This window comes from Nicotiana attenuata, chromosome 2 (assembly GCF_001879085.1).
Source record: "Nicotiana attenuata strain UT chromosome 2, NIATTr2, whole genome shotgun sequence".
NCBI lineage: Eukaryota > Viridiplantae > Streptophyta > Magnoliopsida > Solanales > Solanaceae > Nicotiana > Nicotiana attenuata.
This window is the reverse complement of record NC_031990.1, coordinates 44,888,260-44,904,060: the sequence shown is the minus strand read 5'-3', so window position 1 is coordinate 44,904,060 and position 15,801 is coordinate 44,888,260. Positions and strand designations below refer to the sequence as shown.

At 37.4% G+C, this 15,801-nt stretch overlaps 1 protein-coding gene across 5 annotated transcripts; it reads left to right on the top strand.

Moving 5' to 3' along the window:
• Window positions 8,217-15,599, top strand: LOC109208551 (primase homolog protein). Of its 5 annotated transcripts, none has more exons than XM_019371691.1 (14): window positions 8,217-8,449; window positions 8,546-8,676; window positions 9,496-9,551; window positions 9,634-9,685; window positions 9,778-9,888; window positions 10,524-10,604; window positions 11,369-11,449; window positions 12,022-12,087; window positions 12,166-12,282; window positions 13,322-13,369; window positions 13,475-13,560; window positions 13,799-13,859; window positions 15,166-15,270; window positions 15,491-15,599. In XM_019371691.1, exons 1-13 carry the CDS (start codon window positions 8,302-8,304, stop codon window positions 15,244-15,246), a joined length of 1,119 nt encoding a protein of 372 aa, XP_019227236.1. In that variant the 5' UTR covers window positions 8,217-8,301; the 3' UTR covers window positions 15,247-15,270; window positions 15,491-15,599. The 5 variants fall into 5 exon arrangements, 4 of the variants coding, with proteins under 4 accessions (XP_019227236.1, XP_019227232.1, XP_019227223.1 ...); XM_019371687.1 differs by having other exon boundaries at window positions 15,377-15,599; XM_019371678.1 differs by having other exon boundaries at window positions 15,166-15,599.

Genomic DNA, 15,801 nt, shown 5'->3' with positions numbered 1-15,801 from the left:
CCGCTTCTGCGGCACCGCATCTGCGGTTCCCAAGCCGCAGATGCGAAAATACCAGAAAAGGAACACTTCAGCTGCTGCAACACTTCAAAATTTCTCCGTTAACCACCCGAAATCATCCCGAGGCCCCCGGGACCTCAACCAAAAGCACTAATAACACCTAATACCTCATTCAAACTTGTACCAATCCTTAAACCACCTAAAACAACGCCAAAAACTCGAATTAAACAAGGATTTGAGCCTAAGAACTTCAATTTTTATCAAAATACGCTTTCGATCAAAACCTAACCAAAACACGTCCAAATGACCTGAAATTTTGCACACTCATCCCAAATGACATGAAGGAGCTACTGCAACTTCCGGAATTCCAATCCGACCTTCGGATCAAAAACTCACTATTGGACCGGAAACTTCAAAAATTCAACCTTCGGCATTTCAAGCCTAAATGAGCTACGGACTTCCAAAATACATTCCGAACACGCTCCCAACCCCGAAATCACCTAACGGAGCTAAGGGAACCATTGGATTTCCATTCCGAGGTCGTCTTCACACTGTTCCGACTACGAACCACTTTTTCCACACTTAAGCTCTCATTTAGGGACTAAGTGTCCCAAAACTCTCCGAAACTCAACGCCGAACATCCCGGCAAACCAAAATAGCAGAAATGAACTTAGGGGAAGCAGTTAATAGGGGATCGTTACACTAAACTATACAACTAAAAATAATTTTCTAACAATTAGACATGCTGTGAACTAAATAACATGTACAGAAATGAACTAGACTACTTATGATTATTCACATGCAGAAATTAAAGAAAAATAAAGAAACAAGGAAAAGGGTTATGGAAAGTACCAAAAGGGGTAAAAACCCCAAAACCGAACTCACCTGATTTTGCTCACCCTTCTCTCTTCTTTCCCTCTCTAGAAATTTGATTTTTTTCTCGTGGACTTGGTAGCCATGGCTGCTGCAAGCTCTCCCCAGCCTTTGGCTGTGGGAGAGACAACACAAAACACCATAAAAACAACTATAAACACGAATCAACAACAGTCATATGCATCGCAGCTACAAGGAAAAAATTCTGCCGCAAGATCGTCGAAGTTGGAACTATGTCCAGTTACTTTTGAACTTGGTGAACCTACTGTGGAGTTCACCATTGAAGATGTGAATGCTTTCACCATGGAAGAAGGTTTACATCAAGCTGTAATTCTCAAATTCTCGTATGGGAAACCAGATATACAGGAGGTACGACAATTAATTCCAAAACAGTTTGACGTCAAAGGCTATTGCAATATTGGACAGCTTGAATATAGACACATCTTGGTAAGATTTGATCTCTTTGAATATTTCGTTCAGGTTTTGTCAAGGTCTACAGGTTATGTTAAATCAAAGGGAGATGAATTCTTCTATAGATCATTCCCATGGACGATGGGATTTAATCCACGTGAAGAAACTTCAAGGGCAGTCGTGTGGATTTCAATGCCTGGAATTCCTGCAAATTTATTTGCAAAGAAGTCATTAATGTCAATAGCTGTAGCAGTAGGTAAGCCTTTAGCTGTGGACAAGGCAACGCAAGATCGAGCGCGACCAAGTACGGCTAGGGTTAAGGTATTGTTAGACCTACTGGACAAGCATCCTAAGAAAGTTAGGATAAATATTGTGGATAAGAGCTCTGGTAAATCAGTAGAACATCATCAGTTGATCATGTATGATAACTTACCAAAGTATTGTACATGCTGCAAGCATCAAGGACATGATGAAAAATCATGTCGTTGGAGGATCGAAAAAAATAAGGAAGAGGTAGCTACTGTATATGAAAGTGAAGGTTTGGATAGGTTGGACAAGCTTCAAAGTGATGCAAGGGATTATCTCAATTCAAAAAGGGCTGGACAACTGGAAGTTGAAGCAACAAAAGAAAATCTTGCTGAGCAGCATGGTTCACAAGTCGGAGGAGGAAAGCAAATTGTCATCCAAAACAATGACTATGTAATGAGTCATGTTGGTGATGTTTCAAAGGTTGACAAGGGTCCACCCCCACCCTCACGAGATGTTCCTGCTAGAACAGTGTTAGCAAGAATATCCAATGTAGTAAATCCAATTGTGCAAGCTTATGACAAACTTGCTAGTGCTGCAGCTATTTTGGCAAGTGGTAAAGGTCCAAAGGATGTTGTTGATCATGTGGAGGAAGGTAATTTATATAGTAAAAATCATATTGATCCTAATAATAAGGTGAATCAGGTGTTGCAAAAATATAGAGAGAACACAGTGTTGGAGTCTACAATTGCTATAGGATCGAAAAGTGGTTATGCTGAGATTAATGCACAAGTAATTGATTGTGATAGTGAGGCTGTTGATCGAGCTGATGAAAATATGCAAGGTAAGGCTAAAGATAGAGGAGATATGGGGCAGAACTCAGATGCTAAGGCTTCACACACTCAAGTTGAGGGCCAAAAATTAGGCAGTAAAATACCTGGGAAAAGTGATCATGTTGCAGATTCAACGATGACAGATGGTCATAGACATACTGTTGATGTAATGAAGGGTAATGAAGCAAGGGATAACGAAGCAGGAGGTCTAACAAATGTAGAAAAGGATATGGTAAACAGTGGAGTTGATTCTCCAGGTGGTAAAAGTAAGGTAGAGGCTGATAAAACACAAAATCAGCTGGTGGGGAACAACAGAAAATTGCAGGGCACAGTTCTAACGGGGAAGCTGTGGCCCAGATTTTTGGGAATAAAAAAGGGGGGCAAAAGAGTATGATGATGGAAAATAATGCTGGGAAGTTAAAGGAGGATGATCAAGGAGGTGATAGGAATAAAATTCAAGGAGTTTGGAATGTGGTATCTACTCGAAAATCTCCCACAAAGAAGGATGGTTCACAAAAAAGCAGAACCAAGTTGCTCGACGTAATGACTGTCATGTTAGTGCCAAATCAAATTCGTTCGAGGTCCTTGCAACTACTGGAGATCCTGAAGGTGTTGCAACAGGTTTACATGACAATGTGATGTCCAAACAATTAGTCCCATTATCCAGCAAGGAACAAGGACGCCAAGACAGTGGTGATTTGGCTGAAAATATGGATGCTCGACCAAAGGCCTCAAACAAAAATGAGGAGGTGAAAAACCTAGACAAGCAAGCCAACAGTTCAAATGTTCCAACAATTCATTTTTCAAGCCCTCATGTAGAGCAAATCATTAAAGAAGCCCAGAATGCTATGATGGTCAATAACATGGTTAGTTATCTGTTAGTTACACTGAACACATCCATGTTTGAAGTACCATCACAATCGTTTGAGTCTTGTGGTGAACATGGTGGTGATCAGGACAGATGGTGGTATCCACTGGAGACAACAACGAGATTTTTAAAGCAAATGTGAGGGAGATGGCTCTTAATGCTAAGTTATGGGTTGATCAACGCGAATACGATGACGAAGAAGACTTGGGGATTGATTTTGTGGATGATTCTTCTGATAATGGTGAGAAATGTAGAGGAGATGAAGAGATGGTATCAATAGTATCACCAACTCTCCCAAAAGTTGGCAGTTCTTCCAAGCTAGAATCAGGTAGTAGGATTAATGCTAATGCACTTGACTTCGACCCAAACTCAAAGCAACAACATAGAGGAACAAATGATAGGTCGAAGGAAGAGGCAATAGTGACATCATCTGGACAGCAGCTGCTGCAGAATCCAACGGCTTCAGTTGGTCTTACTGCTGAATCTAGGAAGCAACAATTGAACACAAACATGCCAGGATATGTAGCACTCGTAACTGTTGGCCAGCAGCAACAAGAAAAAGAGGTACTAGCTATAACGATTGGCAGAAAGAATGAAGAGGCATTTGTAAGGCGACCTCCAATGAGAAGTGCCAAACAAAAACAGGTTTATCCAACTACGTCAACAAAGTCCAATCGTTCGAAGAAATAAGCATGAATTTTGAAGACATTTTGAAAAGAGTTGTGGACGAAGACAAGAATTTACAAATTGAAGATTTCACAAGATTAGAGAAAAGAGAGCACCATGGTGGTTTCTTCATCTTTTTACTCTATCATCACATTAGTATAGTTCTATGTAATATCATCACAGAGTATGTTATAAACTCTGTGATGATCATAGAATACTTAGTTTTAGCTAGTTCCTTCTTTTTACATGCTTGCTAGTAGGTGAGGCTTTTTATTTGCCTCAATAGGATTAGTAAGGTGAGGTTTAGCCTAGTCTGTGTTGCACTGGTACTATGCCTTTGGAAAGATATCCAATGGTCATGAGATTATATGCCCTCGTGAGGACTTTGCCGGCAGCTACACCATGATTCCTCTACATGAGGCTGCCATATGGGCATTGTGAGGCGCAGGGGAGTGATTATATGGCCAAGACATAGAGGCAACACAATTAGTGCTATTGTCCCCCTTATTTGTACTCGTCCTATGTGGACCTTTTTTTCTTTTTTAGTATTAATAAAACTAGCCCTAGGCACCTGCCTAGTGGATTGCTTAAAAAAAAGGGTCTGCAGTTCAACAGTCCCTCGATGTGGCTAAAAAATATGTTGACCAACCGTTCTTGTTGAGAACGATTGGCTAGCATGGTCTTTCAACTACATCGAATTTGGAAGCAAATCAAAGAAAGCCCGAAAAGGACGGATAAAATGGAACTAGTTTTTTCTGGTTCTTCACATATTTGAAATTCGAGGACTTTGGCGAGGAAGTTTTTGGGGAATCAAGGGTAGGGTAGTGGTGAGGGAAGGTTGAGGGTCCTATAGTGTGTAGGTTTAGGGGTCCCGTTTGGGTGAAGTTTTTAGGGGTTTTTTAGGTTCAGTATTTCAGATCTAGAAATTGGCGTAAGTTTGGGTGGTGTAGTTTTAGGGGAAATTAGTAGTGGGATAGTGTAAAGGGGAGGCTAATGATCATCTAGTATAAGTTTGGGGTGGTTTGGAGCGTCGCCGCCGCCGTGAGGCGATTTTCGGTCGGCGGCTGACGGTGGGGTCTTGAGAGATGATAGAGATGAGAGATAGGGGGGAAGTGAGGTCCGTCTCTAGGGTTTGGGGGTATGGTTAGGACAGTTTAAGGGGAGGGGGTAATCAGTTCCGAGCCGTTGAATCAAATGAATCCAACGGCTGTGATGAAAGGGCGTGAAACGGGGTCATTTTTTGGAGCTGGGGCACTGGACCGGGTTTTGGGCTTGGGTCTGGACTGATTTGGGTATAAGGTTTAGCCCAATTTTAAATTAAACCCCCTTTTTCTTTTTCAAATTCTTTTCTTATTTCTTTTTCTTTGTTTTCTTTTTTTTCTTTTCTTTAATTAAAATCCTAAATTAAATCCTAAATTAATCTAATTTATAAAATTAAGCTAATTATCTAATTATAATATTTATAAAAATTAGTTGATCCTAAATTAAAAAAAAAGAGAAAATTACTAATCTAAAATTAAAAGCTAAAATGTAAAATTAGCCAATTTTTGTGATTTTTATTTTAATAAAGCAATTAATTAAGTAATTAATCCTAAAATATGAACACAAAGTCTAATATGCAATGCATGATGTTTTTGTGACATTTTTGGAGCATTTTCATGATTTTTTATAAAAATTAAACGTGCACAAAAGTGCATACAATTAATAAAATCCTACAAAAAAATTCCTATAAAATGGCTAATAATTGGGAATAATCTATTTCTTTAATTTTATAGGAGTATTTTGAATAGGGCAAAAATCACGTGCTCAAACATTACATCCCAAAGCAGACTACATTACATATGAGTCCAGAATACATATGTCTTTCCTCCGCCCACAACTGCAAAGGAAAAGTCAATGCTCCCTGATTAATTCTGAAAGGGAGAAGGTCCGGATTTGTCCCTCTACTATTGTATATAGTTTATATTTGTCCCTCGTTATACTTTTCGTCTATTTTCGTCCCTACCGTTAACAAACTCTTCAGATTTGCCCCTAACCCTAACGGATTCACACTGTGGCAGCTTACCCCTCCAATTTTTATCCTCGCAGCTGCCAGTCATATTTAAAAAAAAAACTACCAAGTCAGATGGCCCCGGAGGAGGGAACGACATAAAAGAGAGGAAGAAATAGAGTCTTCGCCGGAATCTGGCCGGAGTTGGGTCGGAAACCTTCTTCATCATCTTTTTTTCTTTCTCTTCCATCATTTTTCATGTGAAATACTCTCCCCCAAGAAAAAAAAAAGGAATAAAAAGGAGCTGTGGTAGTATCCGGCCAACAGAATCCGACCAATCCACCGGAGCAGCTCCACATGACCACATCCTTATTTTTTTTTCAGTTGTATTTTTCTCATTCTTTTTCTTTTTCAGTTTACAGGTATACATCGCCGATTAATCTCCAAGATCTAAATTTTTTGTGGTCAAATTAAACCATGTTTCATAGATCTAAACTTACTGCTGAGTTTCACTAGGAGATAGGGAAGCATTTGGTTCGAAATTTACATATAAATCTCCAAGAAACTCCTTTGGGTAAGTACTTAGTTCCAGCGACGAATCAGATGATGAAGAAGCTGATAAGTGAGAATCAGGATGTTGCATTACAGGTTTATCAATAGTATTGGCTTTCACCATTCTTATTTTTCCTCTGATTAACACGATTCTTCAATGCTATTGGCAACTCAAGCAATCTTTCTCCTAAAATTTTTTACAAAATTCATAGCACTTTCCTTGGAATCTTAATAACTAGTTGTTTCATGTTTGCTAGTAAATTACCAACATAGAAGAGGTATTTCTGCAAACAAAAAGCTAGAAATTGACAATCAATAAATATTTAAATAAGAAAGAAAAGTTGCACAACTTTAACAAGAGGATAAACAGAAATCAAAATGCAAAGACAAAAAACATGGTTTTAGGGTAGATAGAAAGAGGATAAAAAAAAAAGAATTGTTTTAGGGATTTCATTTTTTCGGTTAAATTTTGCATAAAAAAGGAAGGGCTGACTTGGCAGCTGACATGGACAAAAATTGTAGGGGTCAGCTGCCACAGTGTAGGTCCGTTAGAGTTAGGGGTAAATATGAAGAGTTTGTTAACGGTAGGGGCGAAAATAGACGTAAAGTATAACGGGGGACAAATCTAAACAATATACAATAGTAGAGGGACAAATCTGGCCTTTTTATAAAATTCCAGGCTATATTCAAAGTGAGTCCAGAATACATATTTCAAAATGATTAATCCATAAGTGAGTAGACTACACAGAAATGTTTANTATCAAAATCCACCAGATCTAGTAATAAGAAGTGCGCCCTCTTCTCAAAACTAAAATATGAACACAAAGTCTAATGTGCAATGCATGATGTTTTTTTGACATTTTTGGGGCATTTTCATGATTTTTTATACAAATTAAACGTGCACAAAAATGCAAACAATTAATAAATTCCTACAAAAAAATCCTATAAAATGGCAAATAATTGGGAAAAATCTATTTCTTTAATTTTATAGGAGTATTTTGAATAGGGCAAAAATCACGTGCTCACACATTACATCCCAAAGCAGACTACATTACAGATGAGTCAGAATACATATGTCTTTCCTCCGCCCCACAATTGCAAAGGAAAAGTCAATGCTCCCTGATTAATTCTGAAATGATAAAATTCCAGGCTATATTCAAAGTGAGTCCAGAATACATATTTCAAAATGATTAATCCATAAGTGAGTAGACTACACAGAAATGTTTAATAGTAAATTAGTAATAGTAGAATAGAGACACAGTGACTAGACCTGACATTTTCTTTCCTGTAAGTGTTGTAAGCCAGTTTATGGTATTCTCCCTATGTATAGTCATCGTGATGCTAGTTGTCCGCTAATAAGTGAGTAGACTACACAGAAATGTTTAATAGTAAATTAGTAATAGAGAATAGAGATAGAGTACTGGATGTGGAAGAAGGGTTTTTGATTTTTATATATATATATATATATATATATATATATATATTCTTAACGGATTAACGGATTATCCGTTAAGAAAATTGAATAATCCGCCCCAAACCGATAAGCCATTAATAAAAAAATTTCAATTTGTTCCCCCTCCGTTAAACCGTTAACCCAATACCAATAAGCCATTAAGCTTCGGTTTCGGTTCGATTTTCGATTTCGGATTCGGGTTTGAACACCTCTAATCCAAACATTATAAAAATGATACAGTACAATTTATTGAAATGATACCTAACAACCATCCAAACAACCACTTAATCTAAAAAGGATACGTTGGTCATTTCACAAAAAAAGAAAATACGGTGAAGAGTGCGTGGATAAGAGGCGACAGTGGCGTAAGGGAGGCTTTTGAGAGTTCTCTCTAAACGTAGCAACTCTTGAAATGCTAATTGGCTCGCACAGCTTCTTTGCGCCAACTCTCTTTCACTGTAACCCCATAGGAGCCTTGTTCAATTTCTCCTCCAAAAGAATCATCTCAATCAATAATGGGTTTCGTTCTATTACTCCAATTAGTCTCTTTGTACCTGCAGGTTTTCTTTTATTTTATTCTTTTTGCTGTTACCTGTGTTACTTTTTTCTGTTTTCTAATTTTTTGTAGTTCTTCTTTCCCCCCCCGACTTCCCTAGCTAGTTTGAAGAGAGATGAAAATAAGGAGGCAGATGATTTTGCTGAACTGAAGGAGAAAGTGGAAAATGTGGGTATTATATGCTGCAATTCTATTATCCCTGGAGAATACACTCGATTAATCTGTCCCAAGGTATACGTGTGACATTTTATTTGGTTTTTTTCTCGATTTGTTGCCTTCCTTTTTCTTTTTCCTTTTCTTCTCTATGAGTATCAAGTGGTAAGAATCCATTAACCATATTTAGCCACACCAACTAGTTGAAAATCCGTACCTTCTAGCCCACACACACAGTAGTAAAGAAAATACTAAGAGCTAGGGGGCTCTGGTCTAGTGGTAAGGGTAGAGGTGCGGGCTCATTATCAAGTGAGTTTCGAACCATGCACCAGAGGTCCTCAGGCTCATTAAGGTTTTATGTTGTGCTATGGAATTTCAGGGAAAAGGTCGAGAAACATTTTTGTTTGAACACATGGCAACTGGTAGAAAATAAGTTAAGTTTTGCGATGGATACTATATATATATATATATATATATATATATATATATATATATATATATATATATATATATATATATATATATATATATAAAGCTAGACATGAACCCCATTCATTTTCTTTTACCTCTCATTGTCCCAGTTAAAAATGAATGATACGAAGATGAAACTCGGGAAGTTGTTTATTGCTTGATGGCAAATCGGGAAGGAGCACAGTGGTCAACTTTTCTGAATGAAATAGACATGATTTTACTTCAGAAATTTGCTTCTGTATATTTTGTGTTTCTCGATATTCAAGGGGAAGTCGACCCATTATCTACTGAGATTCTAACCTTATTCTGATTGACATGTTCGTCTTTCAACAAACATGTTCGTCTTTCATCAAACCTTTACATTAATGATTTAGATAAAAAGATCCGATTCTATACCTTTGTATTTATTTGTTTCTTCTGAAATAGTGCAAAGGTGGTCGGTCGATGGAAAGGAGTTTATCATTTCATATATCCCGGAAAAGGTATCATAGTTCCTTTGTTCAGTGATGCCCTCGTTTTACAAGCAACTAAAGTTACTTCAAACTTGATTTTGTGGTCATCAAGGAATTTCGCATTATGGAGGTGTTTCAATTTTGAATGTGGATGGTCAGGCCAGGTAGTTTAATTTATGGTTTAATAAATTTGATCACATTAATTTCAGAGAGCTAGAAGTCAAATCACCTCATTGGATGTTAATTCTGGAGACAGGTTTTCGCACACAACAGCACGACATCAGCTGGGGTCGATCAACTTGGCAGAATGGGTTCTCCTCGGATACTTACGGAGGAAAGCTTGAAGTTAGAACCATTAGGTGATATGGTAAGGAAACTTTCTTTTGCTAGTAGCTCATCACTTCTTATTATAGATGAAGTCCATAAGAAGATTCTCAACCATGCATACTCTAAATCTGGTGGTAGCATTTTGTATTCTAAATCTTTAGCACCAGGCAAAAGATTTTCGACAATGCGTTCTCTAAGCTTGATCTAAAGCAAGATCCCTTTTTCATTTATTTTTCTGGAGTAAGTAGATTTATTATCAAAAGAAACACCTTCTAATAGAGACTAAGCTCCTACATAAGCTATAAGGAATCAATTGCATTCCTTGTTTTTGCATTTTTCATTACACCACAAAGCTAATTTTTGCAAACATCTACGCTTGATACAATGGAAAACGGTCTTCCCTCAAAATGTAGTTTCTTTCCATTCATACTGTTATGCACATTGGTGTGGCGCTTCAAATAGTTTTGAGTTGTCTCAGAACTCTTGATTCTCTCAAACAGTTGACTGGAAATGCATATTTCTTATGTTACTATTTGATAAATTCATCATTATTAGGCCTTATTAGAGCAATCAAATCAAATCTGTAATAATTTTAACAAAAAGAAACTGATTTTTTTTGTTAAAAGCCAAGACACCCTTTTTTGTTATTACCTATGACTTTTGGGTGTATTGCAGCTGGCTGCATATTTTGCTGAGAGAATGATATCAAAGGATACTCTGAAGAGAAATTATGTCATGCAAATGGCTGGTGATCAGGTCAGGCAATGTTATTGCGTTATGATTAGGTAGAGCTTTTGATTGTTAAAAAGGTGCATCCAAATGCACTGGGCACTCATGAGAACAATGGACAATGTCATTGCATTATTATGTGGTAGAGCTTTTGATTATTAGAAAAATTAATCCTGCACGTTCAATGGGCATTAATGATATCAATGCATATTTTAGATTATTTAGTTGTTTAACATGTATACATGGACAAAGCTCAATGTTGGTTCAAGAATGAAGCTTCTGAAAAACTGCACTGAAATCATTAGCTTTACGATTGCGAGAATCTTCAATTTATCTTTTAGCACATTCACCTGAGTCCAAGGTAAATTTATGTATTTGTAGGGGAAGATTGACATGAGTATATCAAGGCAACAGATTGATCAAGCTTTGACTTAAAAAATAGAAGAGCAAGAAGAAATACTAAAATTTTTGGGATGTTAATAGTGGCTAAATTATGAGTCAAAGAACAAATTAACAAAAACCATGATAAGGTTCAGTAACATGGAAAACAAGTAGGACTCAAGAAACATGTTCATATGAATGGCTTCCAAGCCAGCATACTTATCAAGCTGAAGTTTGACGGAGTTTTGTGACAGTAACCTAGCAGTGTATTGTCTTCTTCAATGGTTTCTTGATGGTAGATAGGTTATGATTTGAGGGATTCATCACTTGTTTCGAAGCTGGAAAGTATTATTTTATGGCTGCATTGTGGGTGGAGATATGAATTGTGTGCCAATATTGGGTGATTGCAGATCATCATTGCCTTCACTTATACACAGAACGGTATGCTCATTGGCTGCAAGTATCGGACTCTTGAGAAAAGGTTTTGGCAGGTACATTCGTTCAGTAAGTTATAGTTCTGACTGTCTGCATGGAACACTGGGGAAGCATGTGAAAACATAATGTGCCATTACTGCTTAACTATATGCAGTGCATGCTTCCCTTTCTTAAGCTAAATTAGTCTTGGAAAAGTAAAAGGTTTTTCGATGAGCAAACTCTTTAGCTTTGAATCCCTTTTAGTTAAAAAAAAGAAGAAGATATTTGAGGCCTTGGACGAAATTAACAGTATAGGATCTTGCAACAAGATGGGGATTGTTTGTCATGCTAATATATATGACACTTAGGATTGTTTCGCAGTAATATTCATCACAATTTCCGTAGTTGTTCCCTTATTTTTGGTTTGGGACTCTTTTGAATGAATTTAGTGTATCCTCTGTTCAGACGTTTCAGAACATTACATTTTGTGATGTCAAGTTGAGAGTATTTTCAATCTTCCAGTTAGATCTGCTGCTTTCACCACCATTCAATTCTCTGAAGGAAAATTGGATACATTCTGGAAAAAGAGCTGTTACTTTTCCTTGTTTTCCTTGTGCTTTATTAATCAACTTCTACTTTCAATTATCAGGAGAAGGGTACAGATAAGGCACTTTATGGACTGGATGATGTAAGGGAAGCAGATGAGATCATCATTGTAAGTTTCAAAACTCTTGTTTCTCAGATATGTATTTCTGGCTACTGACTAGATTTATATTTGTATTGCTGACCAAAGGTAGAAGGTGAAATAGATAAGCTTTCGGTGGAAGAAGCTGGATTTCTTAACTGTGTCAGTGTTCCTAATGGTGCACCACAGACCATCACATCCAAGGAACTGCTACCACCGGAAGAGGTTTGTGTTGTTACATAAATGTTTGGGCATAATGTGCAGAATCAATGGCATTCATGAAGATATTTCTCGCGTTTCTTACATCATCTTTGCAAAGAATTTTGAAATATATGTTTTCTTACTGAAAACACCAGCTCATATTATACATACCATGTCGTATATCCCATTTAAATCTTAATAAATTAAGGGAATGTTCATACATTTGGAATAAATTACATATTTTTGACCCTAGAAGAACTTTAGAAGTTCGTTATGAATTGTCTCTCGTTCTTTCTTTGTACTTTTTGCCCTTAGGGATTTCTCTGTTATAAAATAAGGAGCAGATATGAATGAAATAATTATTCAAGTCAAAAGCAACTTATTAAAGTATCAAATCATCTACCTTGCTGCAATTGATACATCACAGAACTCTCATCATCTTGCTTCTTGAGAAGTTACTTTTCCAACAAGAACAGGATTCAGTTAGATACTAGTGTTGTACTCTCTGTTGGGAAGTAAAGGGTATGCTAATCATCTTAGAAGCTTTGATTTCATTATGTTTTCTACTTTTCCCCTATTTGATTATCCTTTACAAATTGCTTGAACAAAGAACCCTCCGGGGTTGGCCTGGTGGCAATAGACTTGAGCCTTGGGGTTTGCTCCCTTTCAAGGTCTCAAGTTCGAAACCCACTGGGTGCAAACAATTTCTGAGGGCCATCGGACTGGGTAAAACCTGAATTAACCGTGGTGCACTTGCGGGAAACTCCTTGCGGGAAACTCCTTGCCGAGGGCCTGTGCACCCCCGGGATAGTCGGGCTCTTAGAGACTCGGACACCCTGTGCAAATCAAAAAAAAAAAAAAGAATTGCTTGAACAAAGGAAGAAGAATACAGTTGCATTTAAGGCTATTGGCTTAGAGTTCTGTTTCTACTACTCTTGAATCACACCGTTTATGATGTGTTTGTCACGCTTAGATTTTCTGCGGTTTACCACTTACTCTTAAATTATCTGAGATTTAGGATTATACTTTCCAGCTTAATTTTTCTTCTTGCACCTGAAGACAGGATACCAGATTTTCATACCTGTGGAACTGCAAAGATTTCTTGGAAAAGGTTGGCATTTTTGATGCTTGCATTGAACTGAGAACACTCAGCAAAATATATGATTCTAATGTCCTTGCTCATTTTCTTTTTCGTTTTACCTTAAATTCTGCTCAGGCGTCCCGGATTGTGCTGGCAACTGATGGTGATTTACCAGGCCAAGCATTGGCTGAAGAACTTGCCCGCCGTCTAGGGAGAGAAAGGTTTTGTTCCCTCTTTCCCATGTGTTTATATTGCAGTCCTTTTCTATATGTCTCAGAATGTTGTCTACTTTCTTAAATGGAAAATTTCTCCTTGCACTATTTGTCTTTGTTGGGTGAAATGCACAGATGCTTCTACTTGTAACTCTCATCTTCAATCCGCCATCCAGACCAAAGCCTTTATACTTCATCGACGGGTCAGCAACTATTCAACATTAGTTGACTTCGCTTGATTTTGCAGGTGTTGGCAAGTATGTTGGCCTAAAAAGGATGAATTTAGCAGTTATAAAGATGCAAATGAGGTGAAGCTCTTGTTTCTTTTCTTTTTTTCTTTTGGGTGGTTGTCATCATATTTCTTTCTTTCTCTGTTTTGATGATGCATTTCATCCATGTAAATTATTTAATTATTATTTCCTTATAGAGGTGCTGCAGGCAATTTAAACAAGGGTCAAGAAGAACAATGCCCTCATTAAGATAATTACATGAAAGATTTGAACATTAAGTGTATAATTATGGTCTGCATGTGGTCAAAACATAGATTTCTAGAGATTATGGGTTGTCACTCATTTAATGTTGTCAATTTGGCCTACATGTTTTTCCATAAGCAAATGAATTTGTTGGAATATCATCCTGGGGACCGAACCAGTATACATCAATAATATGTTGATGCATGGTGTACATTAGCTCCTTAACCAACTACCGTTCAGGTTAAACATTGGCCAACTTATCCCCTAACATTACCATATCCATACATGTGACCAAGGAGAGGTTTCTCATAGAGCTAAAGCTCAGAAATGAATGGGAAAATAGCATGCTTTAATCAAGAAGTTATCTGGTTAGCCTTTTGAGTGTTGGAGCATCAGAGTGAACTTTGATAGGTAAAAGGATTTGAAAGGATATTGGAGGTACTGTCGTACTGATCATGACTACGAACATGCACAGAGATCTTACTTATCCAGTAGATATTCCAAAATACACAAAATAATTAGGAGAGAAAAAGAGCAGGAAATGCAGTTGACATCCCACTAAAATTACGGGGTCCTTTATTGTTCACTTTGTGGATGGTCGTAAACAACCTCTCTGCCCTTCCACGGTAGGGGCAAGGCTGCGTACATCTTACCCTCCCCAGACCTCACCTGTGGGAACTCACTGGTTTGTTTTTTGTTGTTGTTGTTGTTGTTGTTGTTGTTGTTGCTGTTGTTGTTTTTGTGGATGGTCCGCAGTTGTCCTAGTCCAATGTTTTATTTAGGAATTTTATGTGCACATTGGATATTCAAGCAATGCTTTACTTATTCAATCTGGTTCATATCAGGTAATTATGATACTGGAATTAGAATATTGGAGAAGTTTACTGAAGTATAATGGTTAAGAATCATATTTGTTATTGTTATTTTTATGGGTGTTTTCTTCTTTGTCCAGAAAAATTAGGCAAATTTTTTTAGGTTAGACATAGTTTGCTGTCAAATTTCTGTTATGGTTTTGGTAATCCAGTGAAACCAGAGTAGTTTTTCCCCTTTTGCCAAATTCAAGACCTCTGCTATCCATTTGCTAATGCATTACTGCTTCTGTTGGGCAAACTACATTAAAGCTTTCAATAATTTGTTGTAGGTACTTGTAAATCTGGGAGCAGAAGCTTTGAAAAAAGCGATTGAATGTGCTGTGCCATATGAAATGCAGAATTTAAACTAATCCCCCAAGCTCTCTAGTCTTAAGGTAAATGTTCCAGATTTGTGACTATGCTAACAGTTCTAGTCTTTCCATTATTTTTGCTGCTCTTACTTTCTCTACTCTTTCTGCTTTTGTCCCTTTTTTAAATCAGGATAACAACCAATCAGAATATTTTGATACACAGAAATATTTTCAACAGTACCTGACTCTCTCTCTCTCTCTCTCTCTCTCTCTCTCTCTCTCTCTCTCTCTCTCTCTCCACAAGACTTTATGTGTCTACTGTGTCTGTAAGTAACATTACTGAGGATGAGAACTTGAAGCAATTTTGTCAACATCTACATATCCCTTTTCAAAAGTTTTGTATTCTCCTTTAACTCTTGAATTTGAATATCTCGGAAGTGTTCAAATAGGGGACAGGTTGGTACTTGGTACCCAACATCTCTCCTGTGCGGGCTTAGGCCCAAAGCAGACAATTCACTAGTGGGTTGGGCTGTTACAGTAGATGAACGGTTTTTGTTCTCTACTTGGATTGAAGGTTTTTGGGACATCTTTACAAGCTAACCTGTTATACGATGC

What these genes read in the sequence shown, in the direction of transcription:
- LOC109208551 (XM_019371691.1), top strand. Translation starts at nt 8,302, where the DNA reads ATGCTAATTGGCTCGCACAGCTTCTTTGCGCCAACTCTCTTTCACTGT. An exon ending in CTCGATTAATCTGTCCCAAG is followed by an intron (nt 8,677 to 9,495) that starts GTATACGTGTGA and finishes CTTCTGAAATAG; the next exon opens with TGCAAAGGTGGTCGGTCGAT. An exon ending in CGCCGTCTAGGGAGAGAAAG is followed by an intron (nt 13,561 to 13,798) that starts GTTTTGTTCCCT and finishes TTGATTTTGCAG; the next exon opens with GTGTTGGCAAGTATGTTGGC.